The sequence below is a fragment of the Drosophila busckii genome, chromosome 4 (genome assembly GCF_011750605.1).
Source record: "Drosophila busckii strain San Diego stock center, stock number 13000-0081.31 chromosome 4, ASM1175060v1, whole genome shotgun sequence".
Taxonomy (NCBI): domain Eukaryota; kingdom Metazoa; phylum Arthropoda; class Insecta; order Diptera; family Drosophilidae; genus Drosophila; species Drosophila busckii.
The window spans coordinates 174928-199718 of record NC_046609.1 but is presented as its reverse complement, the minus strand read 5'-3'; the positions used below and the strand labels follow the sequence as shown (position 1 = coordinate 199718).

The 24791-nt window shown below is 34.7% G+C and overlaps 2 protein-coding genes across 3 annotated transcripts; one reads left to right on the top strand and one right to left on the bottom strand.

Moving 5' to 3' along the window:
• Positions 1 to 13611: 13611 nt before the first annotated feature.
• On the top strand, positions 13612 to 21882 carry LOC108607397 (tau-tubulin kinase homolog Asator). Of its 2 annotated transcripts, XM_017998171.2 has the most exons (14): positions 13612 to 13687; positions 14990 to 15584; positions 15640 to 16005; positions 16086 to 16475; positions 16547 to 16750; positions 16848 to 16916; positions 17009 to 17329; positions 17394 to 18227; positions 18623 to 18750; positions 19128 to 19272; positions 19697 to 20165; positions 20237 to 20833; positions 21037 to 21139; positions 21196 to 21882. In XM_017998171.2, exons 1-14 carry the CDS (start codon positions 13665 to 13667, stop codon positions 21530 to 21532), a joined length of 4581 nt encoding a protein of 1526 aa, XP_017853660.1. In that variant the 5' UTR covers positions 13612 to 13664; the 3' UTR covers positions 21533 to 21882. The 2 variants fall into 2 exon arrangements, with proteins under 2 accessions (XP_017853660.1, XP_017853661.1); XM_017998172.2 differs by lacking the exons at positions 18623 to 18750; positions 19128 to 19272.
• A 618-nt stretch (positions 21883 to 22500) lies between these two features.
• LOC117134975 lies at positions 22501 to 23454 on the bottom strand. Its single transcript, XM_033294636.1, has 3 exons — positions 23052 to 23454; positions 22789 to 22995; positions 22501 to 22718 (listed from the first exon to the last, which is right to left on the bottom strand). Exons 1-3 carry the CDS (start codon positions 23406 to 23408, stop codon positions 22584 to 22586), a joined length of 699 nt encoding a protein of 232 aa, XP_033150527.1. The 5' UTR covers positions 23409 to 23454; the 3' UTR covers positions 22501 to 22583.
• Positions 23455 to 24791: the final 1337 nt, after the last annotated feature.

Below are 24791 nucleotides of genomic sequence, written 5' to 3'. Positions count from 1 at the left end.
ATTCACACTGACTGAGCATTTCGCGTCACACATATGTATGTATGAATGCAATATGTATCTGTGAGTGTGTCTGCGCACGAGCGAATATGATGACACAAGTGCACGTTTATATATATATATATGTAGATGTATGTACATGAATTCATGCTATATGTCCTGTTTTATACATACATATGTGTGCACACTTATGTATAGTCATATACAGTGAACTCTCGATAAGCTCAACCCGTAAAATGTGAGCAAAATATTGTGCATTAGCTACACGCGAACGTGAACAAGGCTAGAAAGGTTTATAATATGACCAAAAGGGTTAAATTATTTTGAAGAGCGTAAGCCACATATTATGTCCTCTCATAAATAATTTTTTAACTATTCAAAACATTAGTGAATATTTTACGTTTTGACTGATTTGGTATAATAAGTTTACTTTATCGAGCTCGTACTGTATATGTATGTACATATTCGTAGAAAAAGTCACACTCAAAACCAAAGAAGAATGAAAGGACCAAAAACTCGCGTCTGCGTTTACGTTTTTAAATATATGAATAATATACTGATGGAGGAAGCACAGAAATCCCCAATGCCTTATCTCATACACACAGCCACACACGCACATACATAATTTATTCGTCTGTATATTTGTATGCACATATGTATGTATGTATGTAGTCCGTAAGAGCTTAAACAACCAACTGCTGCATCTCAGCATCAACGCAAAGTAAAACGAAAAACAAAAAATACAAAAAAGCTGAAAGGGAGATGTGCACTGTCTACTGAGGGTGGCAATGTAGTCAGAAAGACAGAGCATGAGAAGGAGTAAGCAAAGTTGTTGCCAGTATTGCTTTATACTAACGAGCAAGCCTTTTTAACTTCTTTGCAATTATGTGTGTAAATGTGTACATATGTATGTATGTATTGTACACGATTGTCTAGGTATGTGTTCTACCCACACATTTTTGAGTAAATGCTCATTTCGCGGTCACAAGCGAAAGTATGCTGGGAGGGAGAGAGTGGGTGGCTTTAATTTTATGCGAATGAGCCGTACTATGCATGTATGCGCCTATATATATATATATATATATATATATACATATATATGTAATGTGTATATCGGTCTAGCATCGTACAATATAAACCAATCAAAACCATTAGTAGACGATACAAATGCACAAGCATAATGTTTGAACTTGCGTATATATTTATGTATTCACGCGACCATACATATGTATGTATGTATCGAAGACTGAGTTAAAATACATTTTTTTTAAACTTTTATACATGTGTACAAAGAACTGAAAATGTTTACACATATGTATATATGTCCACTTGTAAATATAAATTAATTAAAAGATAAACGTAAAAGTGTGTATATTCCTTATCTTTATTGTTTTTAGAAATTTTAAAATTTTCCATATGTATGTATACTGGAAAAAGGCATTTCCGATACGATGTACATATAAAGTATTAAATTTTATATAAAGTTACATACAGGTTTAGAGCTATATTTAAGCCCCAGAACCGTAAATGACATACATAAGTAATATTTCACTTTTCAACCTTTCGCCTTAGCAAATAAGGTTCAGTCCATTTAGCAAGTTTTTCTCCCATACACGCATTCGGTAAAATGGTCTTAAGTGGTTGCATACTAATAAATTACATAAGTCATTAACAAATTATTGTGAGCAGCAATGAAACAGCCGTAAAACGAAGGAGCCACACCTGATTTCTTCTCTATTGCGTGAACGGTAAAAAAAAGGTAAACATTGATTTCGTTCATTACTACACTCACGGATTTCTCATTATATATTTGTACATGTGTATGTTCGATTGCTAGCTTTAAATAAACACAGGTGTCCGAATACGATCAAAATGCCTTTTTCCAGTATACATACATTCGTAAATATGAAATGTTTATGAGCACAGTGGAATTAGAGTAATTAACTTAGCCAATCTTCCTTCAAACCCAAATACAATGCATTACCAATTCTCTTAATTACTTTAGATCAAATCGCTATATACAGAGCTATTCATGTACATATATGTATGTACATAAAACCACCTAAGCTATTTGCATTCACGTACGCACACACATAACAGCTTACAGTCACATATCGTTTTAACTGCATCGCACCGCTGCCCATATTTTAGCATAAAGTATAATATTGACACTTGGAAAACTTTTTTGATGATTCTAGACATAATAAAGGTAGTTTAAAATAAAATAATGTATTGAGCATACAGACTTACCGTATTTTTGAAACTCAGTAATTAATGAGTAACCAGTTTGTCCTGCGAAAAGTTCACTTTTTGTTACATGTTCTGACATTACAGAATAATTTTTTCAAATTATTTAAGTTATTTATTTTTATACAGTTTTTTCATTCAGTAAATACAGTTCTAGAACAATTAAATTGTAATAAATTAAATTTACAGCAATTTGAAAAAGCAATCTAAATCTCTATAGTAAGTCACTACAATTTATGACCACTGAGATATGCTATATTATCAACACTTTACATTACGTAATGTAATACGACATTCTGAAAAAAATATTTCGTATCATTTTAAATCATTCGGCGGAAATGCCCAAACATAAAATGAACCTTACGATTATGTGGGTCGATATCTATTGTCTAGAAGCGTCTTGACTTAACTGTCTTCTTATTAATTTCCATATACATTCATTCATAAGGTTTGATCTAAATAGTTTGCATATTTATGAGTTCATTCAGCTAAGTCCATTCATTATTTCGTTGTTTAATCCGATTAGTTCAGACTTAGGTGCGATCTTAAAAAAGCTTATATGAATTAATACAATACATTATGTATTCCTATGAGCATTGCGTACCGTAATTTTTGAGGTGATAAAATGTTAATTTGTATGCTGGTGTTACTCCCTAGGCATACATATGTATATAGTATATGGATGGATATATGTAGATAAAAATGAATATATGTCACTGAATTTTTCATTATCTACGGTTTCATTCTGGATTTTATAAGCTCACTCGAGGACGATTGTTTGAGCTATTTAAAAACTAAAAAAGGTTGGAGAATACAATTGTCTTTGTTAGTGTCAAAGTATCAACATAAAAATATATAAATATGGGACTTGATAGTTGGCATTTAGGAAATAAACCTAAGTCTACAACTCACATATTGTTTGTGATACCTTAACTTAACCCTAACTTACTTGATATCTGCATGTACACATAAGGTAGATAACTATATATGTACATAAGGGAAATATTTTGTAATTCAACAATACAGTATAGTACAGTTTATGCTTATAATTAATTTTTTTTATTTATTATATTCAACATTTTATATTGTATGTTACTTAAACTAATACGAAAATATGTATTTACAAAAAATGTCGATTGAGTTTTAATTTGTACAAATTGAATCTATATTTTTATAATAAAATTGTACACACCTCTGAATTTATGAGCCTGTTTGTGCGCATTCATTAATATGAATAAACGCTTCATGCATGGCTTAGTGATTGTGTGTGTGGGTCTAGAAATGAATGAAATCGTAAATATTCGGGTTAATAAAATGACTAACGTGTCTGTCTATCTGTATGAATATGAGAAGCCCATTTAAAATAAGTATAGGTCCAACCCGCTTTAATCACAAAGTAAATATCAGCCTGTATATATTTTGTATGTAAATGTGTCAGCTTATACAAATTCTTGTTTAACCTGTACCGATGTCTTTTCTATTCTACTAAATTCATTCGATTCTTGTAGGCCCTTGTTTATGCTTCTAATTTATACTGTTGTGTTATCTAGCATCCGGAACCTTCACATGAGTATGCTCACGCCTCTTCTAGCTCGAGCTAGATTATACATTGGTATACAGACGAAGTGTGTATACATAAATATACATGAGTATAAATATTTCTAATTATGTATTTGATTGCTTTTATGGAGCAAGCGCTCCGCACAATAAGGGAATTCATATTTAATACCCTTTTCTCTATTGAGCAAATACATACGTACATATACATATATGTAACTGAAGCGTTCTGACTAGACCATGTATGCGGTATGTAAACGGTATGTATACCTTTGCTTGACCTGTAACACCTTCCTTCCCTCTTTTTATTGTAGTAATATTTATGAAAATGTCTAATATTTATGATTTGTTCTGCCCTTAATTTGCTTTTAGAGACAAAACGTAAAAGTTGTATACTATTAAAAGCTGTTATCCTTTTCTATACCACTCTGACATTGTTTATAAAAATGAAATTGTCAATATGCATCATTGGGAGAAGAGGTCGTGGCCGACCCATAAAGTATATACATACATGTGTATTCTTGATCAGTAATCAAAACTTTGTCTTCACTCATCTTTTAGAATTCATTCAAATAAGTTATTATTGTAAGATTGTGAGCAGAATCCGAATAAATCTAGTAAACATTTTTTTATTTATATTCTGTTTTCTATTTTTGTACACTTTGACATTTTTCTAAAAAAAAATGTTGGTTGCGCCCAACTTCAACGTGTTCTTCTTTACATTTATTGACGTTTGCTTATTCTATTTTGTTTGGTGGAAATTCAAATTCAGGAACACTTTTGAGCTGTTTCTGAATTTAATCGACTCAGTTTTTCTTGCTGATCAAAAATACATAATTTATGAAGTCGAAAATGTCCCCTTCACCTATTTACATATGTACATTTGCACCAAATAAATTTAACTTTTCCATTCTTAGAATGACTTATTGCTTAAACTTAAAATCCACTTCTAATTTATTTTCTTTGGCTTTTTTTTTCATTTTTAACAATGCCCTCTGTACATAATGAACACATACATACATATGTATGTAGTTTTACGAGAATTTGCGCATTCCATAAAAACGAATTGCATTCAATCAATTCCTGCGGGCGCATAAATATATACTTTTTCAAAGCGTCAACATTGTGGTCTTCAATTAAATTTGATAAGTGTCTCTAAATGGCGTCACTCGACGGTCGAGTTTAATCCCCAATTAATGCCTAAACAAATCTGTGCGGGTAAAGCAACCGCTGGCGGCTTTCGAGTTTGTTTTCATTTTTAATTTCAAACAAAAGTAATGCTTCTATTTTGTATACCGGAAGTCAAAAGCTTTTGTCCCCGCTATCTCCCCTATTCTTTTAATTTGATATTCTGTTAAAACAATTTTAATTGAAGTAACGGCAAGGCGGCTTCGTGCTCGGGACTTGCAGAGCACCCCTCAGTGTTCAGAGGACTGTCCGGCCATCAAACTGTCCATTCAACCCTCAGTCATTCTGTACTTGACCGGAATTACCAGCATAATTATGTATTTAACGTTTTGCGCCACTATTAACGCAACAACATAATTAATTAAATTTGCGTTAAATCTCAACAGCTTAGTGTGGGCTTTACAAACAAACGACCCGACACGACCTACAAAATTCAACTGGTATAAAATAAATGTAACTTAAGAATGAAGTACATTGGATGCAAATGGCTTAATTCACTATTTATTTAAGAATAAACACATCAAAAATTATACGAATTACTCCATTAAGATGTTAAATAAGAACATAATAAGATAAAGAATTTAATTCATATATTGAGCGAACTTAACTGCTTGATTTTAACTGAATATTCTCTCTTATAGTTGCTGGGAAACTGTTTCAGTTACTGTTAAGTCCAGACAGGCGGATGGAACACGGACATGGCTATATCGACTGAGATTGTGTTGCTGATCAAGAATATATACTTTACAGTGTCTGTCCCGCCTCTTTCTCTCTGTTACATACATTTCCACAACCTCATGATACCCTGTATGAAAATAAAACACTGACTGCAACAAAATAATAAAAAGCAGTACTTTACAAAATCATTGATATATTTTCTTGCAAGAGACATGCCAATGCATACAAAAACTTTTTCTTTTCCTGCTGTATTTTTAGCGTTATTATATATAAAAGTTTTATCTAATGCAACCTCTTTCAAGATGCTTATGTTTTCCCAGTTTTTAGCTATTTACTTATTTTATTAATGGTGCTGTTGCATAATAACTTCTAGATTAACATTCCTCAATGTATAATAATACACATTTTTGGTGTCTGCATAAGTTATAACATTTGGCTTTGTCTGAAGGACACACGTCCTATGCGTCACATAAATTTATAAAGGGAGTATTCTATAAGATGTAGAAAGAGAAAGAGCGCGTATACCCACATCTATAGGATTTGCGTAATTTTCATCAATTTGGCAAAAGGGAATGACAATTCATTTGTGAATGTATTGAGCGTTTGCAATAATTATGCAACTCGAGCAAATAAATGTGGCCTTTATGTCTTTTACGACCACTTGGGATAGGTATGTGTCCCTGCGGAAAATGTGACTTTTGCTTTTATCCAAAATTAAGCAGCGACCGTAACGAAATTAATTACAACTCAATGACACTGCGTAATGAGCTGACGCTCACAGGAAACAAAAAAAGATTGCTTGGATTCATATCGATAGAATATGATGAATAAAAATTGGGTATTACGGATTACTTGATTCACAAAAGAACTGCAAGCGTTCAAAAATTTTGTATCCGAAGGATATAAATAGTTTTTCCGTTTTTTTTTTCAGTTTGTTGAAATAGAAAAACCAAATCGAGAGGACTGCATGATGCAGGTTTACTGGGTCCAAGAACATTATCTTCTCGAATCCATTAATAACACTGTAAGCTTCACAGTTTTGTATATTGAAAAGTATACATGTTATATTTATAAACATTAGATAAAAAGTGTGTGTATAAAAATGAAAAAGGTTTGCTCGGTAATATGCAGTTGGGACTAAAAGCACTGGCACACTCGACTTGCATAACTTATTTAAACTATCTTTAAAGAGCACAGCTAGAAGTAGTCAGCTTTAATTATTATCGGCATCTGGCAAACGAATAGGAGCGTGTAAAAAAATACCACACGATAGCAGTTAGCTCTGGAAATGTTCACACTTCCGTATGTACGTGATTGGAACAACTTAAGATTATCCCGCAAACGCTGGTCGAACAGAATAGCCGGAGCAACATTAACCGGACCGAATTCCCATAGTGATGGCTTTAATCTTATATTTGTTCGCACGAGCGAAAGGGCAATATGTAAGCGTCGCACCCGAAATGGATACAGACACCCCTCTCTGAACCAACAAACATTGAAGAGTGTAAGGCAGCCAAGTACAAATGAAGTTCCTGTAAATTTCCTGTGCACACCGAGGTAAATTAAACAAAGGCAATTAATGCGTTAATGTCCTTCCTAGTCGTGATTGTAATACTGTCCTCAGCGATAACGGCATTGCGCTTCACCATCACCCTCATCCTTATCCTCGCAATCGTTTCGCTCTAGCTCAACCACGTGTTGACAAAGGGGGCCACACACACTTTGCACTGTATTTGGATTAGAGAAGCAGTCCGGAGCAAAGGGTGGCACAGTAAGTTTGTGGAGATGCAGGATACTATTTATATTGATACCGTGAATTGGATAAAGAGCGTCACATGTGAATGCCAGCATCATCCTTTGGTGATTCCACAAAACATAAATACAATTTTTTTGTTATTAAATTAAATAAATATAAGCAAACAGGAATTTATTTATGTACATATTTTGCACGTTACAAGGATATCATAGTAATTGGGGTGGAAATATCCTATTTTGAGTTAATTACTTCGCTTTGTGGTATCGAAACCTTTTCTAGGACTCGTAAATATTAATATCTCTTACATACAATGCATGTCTTCACCTATTAAGGTGTAATAAACGTTGGTTTCGATTGATTTCTAGAAATTTTTATAATTAACTTAGGCTGGCAAATCAAATCAGCCTAAAAAAGCAGACATATATAATATATATCGCTTCTAAAACATCACTTCCTCTAAGGTTAATCGAATGAAAAATGGTTTACACTGACAAGATTCAACAGACTTTGATTATATTTGCTATTAAAGCATTTTTATATACTCTGACATTCTTATACAAAATTAAAAAGCGTATTATGAAGTTGTGCAAATGTATGCAACAGGGAGAAGAAGGCGTGCAAGACCCCATAAAGTATATATATTAGGGCGGGTCAATTTTTTTTCTGAAAAATCGTCCCCCAAAATCGGAAAATAAATAATAAAATTAAATTCCGCCTTTTATCATGCCACGCCTACTTTTATTTAGTTGCTTAAATGCCTTTGAATATATATTTTAATTTTCAGACCGATACCTTACTTCGTTAAAAATTTGCAGGCTCAGTACATGGCTAGTTTGGCACATTTTGTCAAATTAAAAAAAAATTATAAATTAAATAAATTAAAAAAAAAATTATAAAATTTGTTGTAAAAAGATGAATCAGAATTGACTCCAACATAATTGGAAAATGCGTAAGTTTTTTTTTAAATACATTAAAATGCCTTAAATACCTTATGTACCTCATAGTGAAATCTTTAAACTTCACGGCGCTAGGAATTCATTTTATACACATGGTTTCATGGTGAAATTTTCTTAGAATTCTCCGTAGATTCCGATTTTGGGGGACGATTTTCAGGATTTTTAGGACAGGAACAAATTGACCCGCCCTAATATATATTCTTAATCAGCAAGACAAATTAAGTCGATATGGCCATGGCCGTCCGTCCGTCTGTCCAGCTGTAGCTGCTCCTATACCCAGAACAAATCGCTTTTATTTTAATTTTTTTCTCCTCTCTTCCCAGCAAATTAAACAAAATGATTTAAGCCCAAAAATATTGGAAAAATCTTTAAATATTTGTTGTTGACTGATACCGTTAATTTCAAAACGATCGGATATATAGCTTAGGAATTAATCGCATTCCAATGTTTAATATTGACAGCAGAGTGCACTTGCCGACGCGCTATAAACGCGTCGCTGCTAAAGCTGCAGCGAAAACGAGCTCTGACGAGTTAGATGTGCGTTTATGAGTGCGTGCGTATGTTTGCTGCGATGCCCTATTAAATGTGTATACAAAGGTAGGTTGCGCCCAACCTTAATGCGTCAACTTGTTAATATTTAAGAAGTTTGGAAATAAATATTTTCAAAATTTCTGGTTTAAACAAGTGGACGCATTAAAATTGGGCGCAGCCAACTTCTATGAGCACTTTGACTTGGGCATCGCAACAAACACGAAAACTCGTAAGCACATCCACACACCGCAAAAGCGTCACTGCTCGTTTTCGCTGTAGCATCAGCAGCGACGTGCCGACTGCGACTTAAAATTGAAATGTAAATATTTCCTATGATATATTTTTACTAAACAAGAAAAGGTGAAATACGAAACTCAAAGTCTTTTTCAAAATCTAAATGTCTTTTAGACCATATTTTTAGACCATACTTCTTAAAACAAATTTAATGTTTTTATTTATACATCAGCCAATTTGTACCGTACAACAATAAAAATTCAATGCTTTTTCAAATGCATCTAGCAGAATATTGAAAGTCTTGCTATAAATAGCGTTATTTTATCATTACCTACCTGTATATAAAAATTTAAAAGAAGAAAAAATTACAAATATTCTGATTTAGAAATGTGTAATACAATTTTCTAAAATTATTGATTTGTTTATAAATACTGTAGAGGGTTACACAGCGTTAGATTTCCTCTCATCTAACTTGCTATTTAATTTTCGCGAAGCAAAAATCGATATTCCATAATTCAATGTTAGAAATTTCAAATGCTAAAACTGGCTAGCGTTTTTTATCCAATTTTTCACGGACCGACTGAATGAAAAAAAATGAGGGTGTTCTTTGAATTTATTCGGCATAACCAACTGTTTTATGCTCTACGGGATATTAGTCTAAGAATAATTCAATGCATAAGTAGGGTATCATCCAGGTCTGCAAATTGTCAATAAACAGTACAAAAAAAAATTAAATAAGAAAGCGGCATAAAAAACGAATGAAAAAACAACCCCGACAAAATTATAATGTTGTTGGTGGTGGGTGCAAATTCGGGTAGGCTGTCAAGCAAAAAATGCGTTTAAAAGTGGAGAGCGGACAATATTTGCCACCTTGTGAGGGCAGTACACCACCATAAGCTCACCCCAGCACCATCAAAATTAAAAAAAATACGTGTATACATAAAATAGAAAACAGACGAGATCATCCACGGTGATGAAAATAACGGAATAAAAAATGTGTAGACATATGTACATATATATGTTTGCATACAGACAAATGTGTGAATGGATGTACGCTGTATATGTACATACATATGTCAAAATACATCTAAGTATATTTGTACTTTGTAGAAATGTGCACATGCATACATGGTAGTATAGGGGTTTGTTTTTTGCAATACGCAAATATAGTACGAATATGTATAGTATGGATGTATGAATGTCAAAACATAAAACATATTTACATATGTATATGTATGTATGTTTATTCTTGCATGGATACATACATACATATAATTACACATACATATACAAATTTTATTTGAATTTTGTAATGGTAATTGCAAATGTAATCTAGAAACTCTGAATAAAATTTAAATGCCTTATCGATATTTGACAAATACTTTTAATGTATGACATAAAGCTGCTGTTTTTATCATTAAAAGCACTTTCGGGCTTATTAGTAGTATGTTACCTATTAGTATAGGTAAAAGATTTGAGTACAATTGATACAGAACAAAAGTGAAACAAATATTTTATTTTTTGCAATAATTATAAAATAAATCAAATTGTAAAAATAAAAACTAATAATTATAAAGTACAAAAATGTATTTTCCGATTTATTGACAATAACAAAAACAATATGGGATTGATTTTGAAAAACATAAGGCTATTCTTTTGGATTTGTATTTAAATTAACATTTACAGCTCTGTTAAAACACAGCCTGGGCAACTCATAAATACATATAATGACGACGTACATATATAGATAAGGCCAAGAATACTGTTGCTTACATAGTACATATTCATATATGTATGTACATACATATATTATAAACAATGTTTAAAGAAATAACGCATAAAATATATATGTACACATATGCTGTTAGCATGTGCATAGAGGGTGCAAGTTTTTTACTAAATGCTAAGGGTGACGACTGCTGCTGGATATTTTTTTTATTGATTTCCATATTGATTTGGGTTTGGATTTATAACAGTGGCTGGTCCTGAGACACCCCTAACCCTCATTGGTGCCACGCAACAAACTTTCAGCTAGCTAACCTCTCAGAAATTTGAACGTACTTACCCTTTTTCTATTTGATATTTCGAGCGGAAAGCGATGCGTGGTCAATTTTCTACTATCACCATTCAAATAGCAACACCCTTTATAAAAGTTCAATATTCAACTCAGTACAGTACAGTCGAAGTTTAATTGTTTTTTCCTAAACTTGCATAGAACTAATATTTTATTTAAATGGCACAATTAAATAATTTGTGCAGAATTTAATAACAAATTCGGATATTAATTTGCATTGCATAGATAGATAGTTAAATTCAAAAAATGGAACCAAAGCTAATTTAATTCAAATGACGTTATGTGATTAGCAAAGATTGAAATCATATTTATCTAAATATGTACATACAGATATACATACTTAATTCATTTACAATTCAACACATATTATTATTAAAATAGAGATAATTCTAAGTATTTTATATACACAAATATTTTACATTTTGCATCAATTTCCCGTAAATATATGTATCATCCGCATAACGTATAAAAATTACAATATTGTTAATACGTATACATATGTATGTATGTAAATTCCAGATAAAAATAGATTAGCAGGCCCTCTTTTATATCAATCAGCTTTCAGTTAAATTCACTGCTGTTAGATTTCAACAGTGAGCAAAAGCTTCCAATCAAATCATAAAACAGAACCAACAAGGAGCTAAAAACAAGACCATACAAGCTTTTGTCAATATATTAAATTCTCATGAGTTTTTTTATACACTTTGACATTTTTGTAAAAAGTGGAAAAAGGGTATCATGGAGTTGTGCAAATGTATGTAACAGGGAGAAGGAGGCGTGGCAAGACCCCATAAGTATAGTATAATTCTTGAATCAGCCGACGAGCTGAGCCGATATAGCATGTGCCGTACTGTCCCTCCGTCCCTGTATGAGTGGCGTTTGTCTCAAGCAACTATAAGAGCTGAGAGCAACTACCTATATCGCAGGAGCAGCGTACCGCTTTGATTTTATATTTTTTCCTCCCCCCTCCCCCGCAAATCGAAAAAGAACGATATTAAGGCAGTACAAAAATCTTTAAAAATCTTCAATAAATCACACAATTGCCTAGTCATGTTTTCGACCGATTGTGAAAATTTCAAAAGCGACGTTTGAATGGCGACGGTCAGCACGTGCACCCCGCTGTCTATATTGGAAAATTAAAAATGTATAATCATTCCTAAATTATAGTTATCTTCCCGATCATTCTGAAAATTTTCACAATCTATCGAAAGCATGATTGGGCAATTTTGTGATTTACTACTTATTTTAAAGATTCTTTTTTTAAAAAATAAAATGAAAAGCGTAGCGTCCCTGGATCTAGGAGCCCACTTACAACCTACCAAATTTTGGTTGCTCTAAGACTCTTATAGTTGCTCGAGACAACACACCACTCATACAGACGGACGGACGGACATGGCTAAATCGACGCGCTCGTCGGGCTGATCAAGAATATATATACTTTGTGGGGTCTGCCACGCCTCCTTCTCCCTGTTACATACAAGTGCACAACTTCATAATACCCTTTTCCATTATTTACAAAAATGTTAAAGTGTATAAAAAGCAGTGAAATGTGGGAAAGGAACAAAATAATGCATTCGTTTTATGCTTATATTTTTTATATTTATAGTGGCAAATTTTTGTTCTCATGATGAGAGTCCGTTCAGTACAAAGTTTTCTGTGATCATGAAAGCTGTGAAAGCTCGCTCACGTTCGCTAACTTAACGTTTGAGCAGATTAGATTCCACAGCTGTTTTTAAATGTGATGCACGCGAAACTTTTTCAAAGAGAACATAAGTTTTCTTATAAATAGAAGTAATTTTTTATATATATATATATATATATATATATATATATATATATATATGAATGTACCTATGTGTGTATGTAGGCAAACAAATCGTTAGTATAAACGTGATGTCGTGATGTCCAATATGCAATTGAGTCCTTATCATTTTCCAAAAAGTGTGTGTCAAAATGTTTTAAGAACGTGCGTTTGTTGCTGAGTTTCGTTGAGTGTCTCTAATTTTAAATCAACCAAAAAACGTCTAATTTAAGAATAGTGCCATAGAAACACACACGCGCACACTAGCCTTTAAAGTTAAAGAAAATAAGGGTGATAATATTAACAAGATTTACAAAGAAACATACGCCGAAAAAAAAGTAATGCCTTTTTATATTACTTTAAGCGTTAAATTTCCTTCGAATTTATATGCAAAAAGTCTGACCATATGTAACATCCAAAAATACTCAGGTGTGAATCACATAATTGTGAAAAGAAAATAAATACATATATATATGTATATGTTTGTGCATATATGTATACATGTGTATTTTAATAATCGAATAGATAAACAAATTAAAAAAGTAATAATATGAAGTGTTTATGAAGAAATCAAAATTAATATGTACACACATACATGCAATATAAGATAAACAATTTTTAATTAAAGTAAACGCGAATGTAAACATGCATTTACAAGAGGCTCACAAGTAAGTTTAAACATCTATGAATTATGTATATTTGGTAATGAATTTGACCAAACAAAAAATTCATACATAAATACGTGCATACATGTACACATCTGACTCAATATGCTCCCTTTCAAAAGCTAGCTAGTTTGTACTAACTTCTACCTTCCAATTCGTATCCTGTGAGCATGCGTCACTGGAAAAACGCGGGTGCAGCTATTTACAATTACAGTTGTCGTGAGCAACTTGCTCGCACGCTCTCTCTCTCTCTCTCTCTCTTAGTATCTGGTTAGGTACGGACCGTTGACTACCGTCATACTGCCTTTGTTTTTTTTTCAGAGAAAGCTTTACTTGGAAGGAACACAAGCAAAGCTTCACAATCGATATGAGATTTTTTTAGTTTGAAAGAAAATGTGTTGCCAACTACCACTAAGCGACAAGTTCAGAGCTCCGTTAATAATAGTGGTTAAGTAATACTACATTCTGGTGTCGTACGAATATAAAGTGTGCTAAAAGGACTCTTAAGTATTTGGTGCCTTATAAATTGAGATTTAATAGTATACGAACAACACATATATTACAAGTTATATATGCATGGACATACATTCATATAATAGACGGATTTGGCCTCCAGAGAGGGAGATATGGATATTGATGAATAACTAAGGTACACATGTACATACATTCATATCTAAGAATAGTTCTATCGAAATTTCAGTAACAAAACCGGTTAGTTCATACATCTATATACATAATATGTCCACAGATATGTAATTCAACATACACATACATACATATGTATGTCTAAATGTACATACATACATACATAGTCCATAGTTCATGCATAAAGACCTATTATAATCAATATGATTTTAAGGAACACAAAAATGGTCACAAACAAAAACCATGGAGTTGATAACTCTTCCTTAATCCGAGTTAATGTATGCACATACATATATATATATATATATATATATATGTATATGTTCATTATTTATGTATATAATTATGTACTTTGCGTACATACATACATCCGAAGGTATATATTTTTGGATTATGAATTTATATATGTATAAAAATAAAACTTATATATTTTAGCAGAAATTATCTTAATGTACGAAATATTTAGAAACATACAGACATATGCATGTATACAGACATAACTTCCCAACAAATAATCAAGAATGCCCTGGTATACACAAATTGACAACTTAAATAAATCTGTAGGTGTTTTCATAAAACCAATATCCACCGAAACCCCCCTCTGTATCAAATATGTTTCTGTATAACACCGTAAAAAATTATTTATACTTACTATCTCAGGAATAACGAAAATGTTGCTGTACCAGAAAACCGGCATCAAAAAAATCTGCAACAACGAGAACATCAACTGTATCGGCAAAAGCGTCAAAAACAAGCCGCAGCGTATAAGGAAGAGTCACCCCACTTAGGGAGCAGTGCGAATGCCAAGTGCTACAGTCAAAACTTACTTCGAGTGCAACCTCCACCCCCATCAGGACCGCCACCAGGCATTACAGCAGCTGCCTTTCCAAACCTCTTTCTACGAAAATTGCATACTATTGTGGGTGCGGATGGGCCCCACAAAGATTCGGCCGATAATCCCAAAATCTATCAAAATCTACAACCAAGTATACATGCGCTGCAGAGATCGGCGACACTACCTGCGAAATACAATCGTTTAAGAGTCCGCAGCCGTGTGACTTTCCAAGCTCAATCACCACAAACCAATTTACCAGTTATTGTCGCATTAGATAAGAGTGATAACGTAAATACTAGTTGTAGCCAAAAAGCGGTAGTGCCAACGGCTGTGGCAACGGCAACCCCAGCAAAGGAAACAATAAAGATGACGTCTGAAGACCTACTACAGCCCGGACACGTGGTAAAGGAGCGCTGGAAGGTTCGTTGTTGTGGCTATACTTGATTTGAATATACGATGAATAATATTATTGCAGGTTGTTCGTAAGATTGGAGGTGGTGGTTTTGGAGAAATCTACGAAGGCCAGGACCTGATTACCCGCGAACAGGTTGCGCTTAAGGTTGAATCCGCCCGACAGCCGAAACAGGTTCTGAAAATGGAAGTGGCTGTCCTTAAGAAACTACAAGGCAAGGAGCATGTCTGCCGATTTATTGGATGCGGTAGAAACGATCGATTTAACTATGTGGTAATGCAGCTGCAAGGTAAAAATCTTGCCGAGCTCAGACGTGCCCAGCCCCGTGGCGCATTTTCACTCAGCACTACACTAAGGTTGGGCTTACAAATACTCAAGGCAATAGAGTCTATTCACTCCGTAGGGTTTCTGCACCGTGATATAAAGCCGGTAAGATTTTCTTAAAAATACATTTCTCAAATAAAAATGGAGAACATTTGAAAAATTAAAACATTTACTCATTCGCACAGAGCAATTTCTCAGTGGGCCGATTACCCTATAACTGTCGCAGGGTCTATATGCTGGACTTTGGATTGGCGCGACAATACACCACGGGCACTGGGGAGGTTCGTTGCCCCCGTGCTGCGGCTGGATTTCGGGGTACTGTTCGGTATGCATCCATAAATGCACATCGCAATCGAGAAATGGGCCGTCATGACGACTTGTGGTCCCTGTTCTACATGCTTGTTGAATTCGTGAATGGTCAATTGCCATGGCGAAAAATAAAAGACAAAGAGCAAGTCGGTTTAACCAAAGAGAAATATGATCATAGAATATTGCTGAAGCATTTACCATCGGATTTGAAGCAGTTCTTGGAGCACATCCAGTCCCTTACCTACGCAGACCGGCCGGACTACGCGGTAAATTCTTGTTTTAATTCTTCACCTAAGCTTGAATATTTAAAAAATGGGCCAATTTGCACATGTCATAGATGCTTATCGGACTCTTTGAGCGCTGCATGAAGCGTCGGGGCGTAAAGGAGTCCGACCCGTACGACTGGGAGAAGGTAGAAACGGCTACTCTTGGCAATCTCAATTCGGCAACAAATCCGCCAGCTCCAACCAAGAATGAATACATGCACGGTAATATTACCCAAATGACTGTAGCAGCTTCCAATGCCAGCGGAACAGAATACGTAAGTTTGTTACCGTTTACTCTACTCTGTGTATCATATATTATGATTACATACTGGCGTATACTGCTGCTCTAATAATATTGTATCTTCTCTTTAGATTCGCAAACGCAACGATGTTGACACAGCGCAGCTGGCCTCAACCGAACCCCTTCACATAAAAGAAAAGGTATCATTATGAGAAGATGAGTTTATTTATATTGTATATCATTCGCCAAAGCAGAATACTCTCATATGCCATTCAATCCTTATCACTGCCAGGTCGATAAGAATTGCAACGCTACAACAACACCACAAGCGCCAACTGATTGTGGCGTGCAGAATTTGAATTCGGGCAACCAAAACACCGTGTCTAAAGCACTGAATCAACAGCAACCACATCAGAACAAGCTAGTAATGGGCGCACACACAGCAGGAACGATTCCAAATATCCCAAGTGCACTGATCAAGTCTTCGAATATTACCGTCACTTCCGGAGGAGTAGTAAACTCACATCTTAAATCAGTCAGCAAACGTGGCCAGACTACGGCTGGATCCAGCTCTTTAGTAACTCCCAATCAAAACAACTCGGCGCCAATTTCAGTAAGTTTACTTAATCCAAGATGAGAAAAGGCATACAATCCATTCGGCACATTTTTGTCCACAGTACCCACGCTCAGAAGAAAAACTGATAACATCATTACCAATGCCAATCCCGCTCCCCTTGTTGTCAAAGATGCAATCTGTCGATGGGCAGAAGTTCACTGTAGACGCCGCCATCTTAACTCCTGATAGTGATCTTAAGCACAAGAACGACGTACATACGAATGTGGTTGGGGTGGTCGGTGGTGCATCGAGCAGATCCTTGTGCTGGGAGCAACCAACAAAAAGGACCAACAAAATTGAAAAGGGTGAAATTATTGCGAGCGAAAACTCAAAGCAACTCCCGGTGCATATGGACGGTAAAGACTCCGTCGAAAACAGACGCTCCTTAAGCAGTGTTACTTTGGATGACCAGAAGTCGGCGTATGGACGATTACGCGTTATAGCCCCTCCGATTCAAGATCTCTCCTTATCGCAGGGTCAGGAGAATAAGTCTTTGGTCGATATGACTACTAATAATGACGGCTCAACTGACAAAGCTCTAATCAGCCAACGAGAACAGGTGCTCGGTACAACGTCCACAAAGCCACCTGCCAATCGAAGATCCGTCACACTTACCAACCTACGGCCTTTATCGTCAGGAAGCGGAACAAGCGCAACACCAATTCAACGCTTTAGTACTGGAGCAGCAGGAAGTGTATTGTGTACAAGTGCGACTAAAAGCAGCGCTTTCGGCGATCATTCTGTCACACAATTCGCTCTGATCGACGATGAGAACGTTTCAGCACTGCAACAGGTAACAAAGGGCGGAGGTGCTCTCACTCTAGCGTCCCAATGGAAGAGCCAATTCGACGACTCTGAAGATACAACTGACAACGAATGGAAGCAAGAGCCACAGGTAAATCAAAGGTACTTCCATTGTTGAGAGCGAATCGCGAAACACTGAGTGCTTAAAATGTCTAGGCTGCTTATACAAACATATACTCCTCCGCACACTAATTACATTATAATCAGTACTGTAATCGATTCGAAGATAACCCAGCTTGAAATCGGAATTTAAAAAAAATTGTTTCGCTTTTAATGATAGACACATAATGGTTTCCAGCTTTGATTAACATTTGTAATTTACATCTATATATACATATAATATTTATGTATACTCTGTCTATGTGTGACTACAATGTCCATTCATCCAGGAACACAGACATGCGTTAACCTAAGCGCATATATACATACATACATATGTAAAGACATATTTTTATAAATGAAAGAAAACAACCTTTTACCTCACAGTCCCAGCCAAATTTCGATCAGTTGACCAAAGCGGATGTCCTATTGGCACTGCCCCTGTCAATGCGCGGAAAGAACCTGGACAATAAAGCCAATACACACGCCTTTAAAATAGGAAACAAGGCTAAACGGTAAGTCAAAAGGCAGGTATATACTTTAATTGGTGACGTAATCTTGGCATGTGATTAATATGTAAAAACCAACAACAACTGCTACTTGATTGTAAATATCTTTTAGGCGATACTTAGCATTCGATGTATAATAAATTTAAGAAATTTTCGGTTGCATTAAGCCGTGCTTTTCATACAAACGGCACATATTTCAGTGCGTAACGAACCGGTGCCCAGAGACTTGTGGAATTTGTATGAAAAATAGATTTATTTGCACGGTCAATGTAAACGGAAATTTCTTCCTTACATTGTACATATGTATGTAAATAAGTAAATAGTATTGGCATAGATGTAAACATACAACTTACGTATAGTTACCTCTTTTGCATTGTCAATAGATACACGCTCAATATAGCTGGCATAGAGAACTACGAGACATTGCAGCTATCCATACCGCACAGTTGGTCAGATCCTGCAATGGGTAATGTATTGCGAAGAGAGCTACAGGCACCAGCAGTGCAGCAAGCCGCATTCGATGATACCGTAAGCATATTAAATTCATTAAGCAATACGAGATAATTAATAAAACTCTAATGCCAAAGTTAATTATACTAAAAATACTTTTAGTAAATATGTATATACATAGATGTACATGTGCTATACATATAAGGGGTGCTGTGCTTTTAAATTACTTATGACGTTTTGTTCAAGGGTGCTCGTGACTCTTGAGTCCATTGAAGCCTGTCGAGCTGGTTTGCAGATCAGATTCATATCAGGCACTGATCAATTTATAAGAACTAACTGCATGCAAATTCGTCTTACAGTTAATTGTTAACAGTTAAAGCTTTTGTGTCAACGCAGCAAGACATTTTAGGCAACAATGTTTCATGATGCATGCGCAACAATTTGCATTCATGTGTATTTAATCAATAATCCGATCATTTTTGTATGCTTAAATGTCCACCAGGTCTATCGCATGGATATCACAAGAAACGTTTGTATACGCGAGTCCTATTCAGAAATAGCACCCGTGTCCAACATAAAAGCGGTATCCTCAGCAGCAAATACGTCACTTAAGAATCCTCCAGTAGATGCCTACTCAGCCATTTCAAACGAAAGCCAGCGCTTGTGCAGCAAACTTCGCAGTAGTTTGCCCAACGTGAGCCTGGTTGACATGTTTGACGAACAGCCAGAGGCACATGCACAGCCGAAGGAGCCCATTGATACAGTCGCCTGGTGTGTGAAGACAACTTTTAGTCAGATAAGCAAATGGCCTCTACAGCTAGGTATTCATCCAACGGCAACTTCGCACGAACCTTGTGAACATGAAAGTGTTAGTGTTCATAATCTTAATCAAAATTCAGGCCCATACCCAGAAGTTCAGGGCACCGATGGCTGCGTAAGCGGGAGATTAGAAATTCGAGTCATTCCGAAAGGTAAATCGTCTTCTTTCACATAATTAAATATAAATGTTTTATATCAAATTCTCGATTGCGAATTTATTTAGAGAACGTTCATAAAGATGAATCTGTTTACTACGATGCCTTAGCAGCCTCGATAAGGCCTTCAAGCACCGTATTCAATACTAATGGATTACTTGAAAGTGAAACAGCGCTCGTGCCAACAAATTGTGATGATATTGCAGAAATTGAAAAGATTTCTTTCGCAGCATATGAAAAAACGCAAACACCTGTTAATTACAGCATAGAAGGCAATGATGTCGGCTGCTGTAGCAATCATTCTTGTGATGCTACTAGATTGAACTTTAATGGAAATACTGGAAGCCTTATTAAGTCTAGCGAATCCAATGATAAAACTAATAGTTTCAATTTCCACAATCAAGCTTCACCAGCACCAACAGATGGAGAGGCAAGAAGTAAAGGCGGAGAAGATGGCAATGAAGAACAACTATCTATGCCTAGTAAGATACCAGTACTTTCATCTAACTCACGTCAATCAAAATGCGCTTCATGGGCCGGTGCTGAGACCAAAATTACATCTGGAACAATGGAGGTTCACGTACAACAGAAAACAAAATCTCCTAAACCTAATCAAACTCAATTGTACTCTAGTGATCCACAAAATATCACGGAATTAACTCCAGGTTTGTTTCGCATTCCACCTTATATTTATATAACGTGAATATGTCATAGATATACATATATGTACATATGTATGTATGTCAGTACTCGAGATCCTCGACACTGTTGATCTAAAGTGCACTTTAAATTCATATAAAAAAGTAAATGTGTTGCTAAATCAAACATTTTTTTTATCATAATGTATTTTGACTTCATCACACTGTAGGGTTGCGCCGCCGTCGTGAATCCTCTGAAGGAAAGTACGTCTCAGATCCTACGCAATTAAATTTAAGATTTCAACGACCACGTGCTCGAGCGTCAAATAGTGGGTAAGTCAATATCTAGAATTGAAATGTGAATATGAACATTGATTGTAAAACTGTAGGATTCGTGGCGTTCCAACAACAATGCTGGGAAATTTTGATGATAACTCAACTGATGTAAGCGAGGATCAAGATAATAAAAACAAAAAGGGAACGCAGAGTAGGGGGTACCCGACTGGAGTTGGTGCTAAAGTGTGTATAGACGAAAACGACTCTTGCGATATAGAAGCCCCCTCTGCTATTGTTTTAAAGCATAACGAAGGACCGACATCAAGCAATTTAGCATGGAATCAGAGTGCAAGAGATCCAGAGACACGAAATGATATTTCTCCCCCTCCTGGTGATCCAAAAACGGAAAATAGTGCACGACTGCGGCGCTACAGGCCTAACTTAGAGTAATTTATCACAAACAATTATCCCACGTCGTGCCCTAGGAGATTAAATGAGTACTAACACTGACACTGATATTAATAATGTTATCAATGCTGATGTTATTGATCTTATTTCGATTTGATCCTACAGACATAAATACTACAAATAATTACTATACCGCAAGAAATCGCAAATAAAGGCTAGCATTGGGCTTGGAGCATTTTTCATACATTCACAGACTTAAAATTATGTTTAAATTCAGTGAGGCAGACAATATCGGTGGACCCATTGAGTATTACGTAGCATTACAATTTAATCAGTTATAAATTGAATGCAAACAGAACAAAATGAAAAGCATTGCTAGAACCTTATTGTTAAATGAAATTTTACTCACAAAAATACCACAGCTAAAAATATTGGCATTTTTAATTTATTCAGGAGAATTAAATTCTTTATAGTTTTTGTAAATAACAGGTATGTTTAAGTACCCATTCACTTACATTTTTTGAAATGAGCGTTTAACAAACTATGTATGTTTTAATACATAATCGGTTCCAACATTTGTTTTATTTATTTTACTTCACTATTTCCGTAAAGGTGAAGTTACTTTTTTTTTAATTTTAAATAAGTTAGAAAACTAGATCAAACTAGAACCGAACGTACTTGTACTATATAATGCGGATGGAAATTAGCTACATATATGCATCCAATGCTACCAATTTGTGCTAATTGTGCTTCATCTGGAGTAAATAAATAAGTTGGTTGACTTGTAACATCATTTAACATTTTGGCAGATATGTACAACATCAACGTCAATTTCGATTGTATATATGCCACTATCGAATTGTAACAAAGCTAAATAACCTCAATAAAGTGTACAACTATATAACTCTTTATATGTATGTAGAAAATTGTACATTTCAAGTAACATATTCTAGATGAAAGTCAATAGTACTCGATAAAATACGAGTACTAAAGAAAGGAAATAATTAATGACAATGACAATCACTTGTAGTTTTTTACATATTATCTATTATCTTAATATTATTCATTTAAAACATCTCGAACGGGTTATCGCTCAGAGTTTCATTGGCCCCCATTGCACAGCACTAACATCTTGGCAGAAAACACATCGATTGCGATTCTCCAAGAACAAATTATTCGAATCGTAATCACAAGTTAAAGCTGTGTGCATAACTTCTTGCAGGGCTTTCTGCAAATGGTTTTAAATTCAGAAACAAAGATCAGTTAATCTAAGTATAAGAACATATTTAAAGCCTTACCTTCAATTTATTAGCTTCTACACGAAGTGTTAAAAATTTTGTTTCCCCAATAGCCATTTCTTCTTTTAACACACAAACCTGTGACTTAATATTTAGTATTCTCTTATCAATTGAGCTTTCAGTTGTTTTACAATTCGTTAATCTTGATAATATTAGACAAGTCCCCATGGAAGTTTTTGAACGCAAACTCAACGAGGTCTTACGTATCTGTAAGTATGTAATATGTATTATTCAACGTCAATTTTAATTTGTTGTTTACTGACCTGTTTCTGCAAGCTTGGATCAAGATGAATTTTTGATGTTTTCCGTATTAACTCACAAGAGTGGCTTGTTGTACCTAAGATTCCACTGTCTGCAAAATACTGTTGAGCCTTTTCAATATTAACGTGTTTTTCCAGCACTGTCAATTCATGATTTGACTTTTGCCGTCTTTGTTTATCGCATTCTCTGTGACCAGCTATACTCAAATGATTATCTAGCAAGTGTTCTTTCTTACTGAATATAAAATTTGGGCCAGGATAGGAGAAGTGCCTTATTGGCTTTTCTCCTTGCGGATATGTGACATCAACAGCGGGTGCAGAATCGGAAAGAAATCTGACAGAAGTAGGGCTAAATTGCATTACATTACAGTCTTCTAGACTCTTTTTAATTTCCGGAATAAATCTACTGCAAATTCTATCATATGAGTGCCTGTCTCGATCTAACCATTTGGACTGACACTTACTTGTACCTTTATTCATTCTTTCTTGGAAACAAACGCCCGATAGTTCAATCAACCTAAAAAAAAAAAAAAGGTTGTATTTAGCTCTCAAACGGAATTAGGGCTTAGGTTAGGTATTCGAAACATAGGCATAAATTTAAAAATTAAATATTTCAAATAAACCAATAAAGTAACATACAATGTTGATTCTGACGAATGTATTTGCGTGCATGCATACATATGTGCATATGTACATACATACCTTTGATTAATTAGCAACTTATCATTGTAATTTTAAGATCATTTGTTGTTTTTCTTAATTCTACGCAAAGTGCGTTATCTTTCTTGGGAAATTATGTTACATGCATATAACCGAGTAGGCAGAAATTTTTAATAATGGCAATAATAACTGTGTACACGTTGCATTTCACACATTGTATGCGCATATTACATTACCTGATATTATTTGGAGTTATATCGAATACAGCGCTGTTGATATTAGTGCTAATTAGTTGATCTTATGACACGATCTGAAATTTAAGTCTCTTTAAGTGTACAATGTCATAATTGACAAAAACAAACACATTTTGTACATTTTTCTAATTTCCCGTTAGTGTGAATAGTTTGACCTGTTTTCAGCATATATCCTTACTTCGTTCAAGAAACTTAACAAAATAATCGGTATCGGTAGCTACCCTAAGCGCTCTTGGAAATTTGTTAAAATATCGCTAATTTCATTTTGCGATCCGATTATTGCCTTCCTATTTTTTTTTTTTGACAATATTTTCGATATAGATGTCTCAGCGATAATATAGTGAGAACGCTAGCGGCGAAAAATACGAAAAATGCTTGTAAGTTCAGTGCAAAAAATTTAAATGTTGTGGCCGAAAAAAACAATTATGTTGTATGACAGCCTTGTCATTATTTGCATATGTCAAATAATTTAAATTACAATTTATTATGTTAGTTGATAAATAGCTTTGGCTTTCTTGACCAGAAAGAAAATAAGTAATTTATTTAAAGACTTAAAGCAAACACTCGCCTTTTGTTGAAGCTATTATTATGACATCTGTATTTACTGATTTTTCTTGTTCATATGTCATACGCAATGCGCACATTTAAGAGCCCGAATCAAATAAAATGATGTTAAGATGGGTGGCATCTTTGTGCATCAGGACCATTTTGAGCTCTGACAGGGAATGAGAAAGTGTAGTAGATTTAACTTAGAGAGATTGTTTAATAAATAATATTAATATAATAATAATATAAATAATTATGGAATTATTTGAAAAGTTGTCCAATA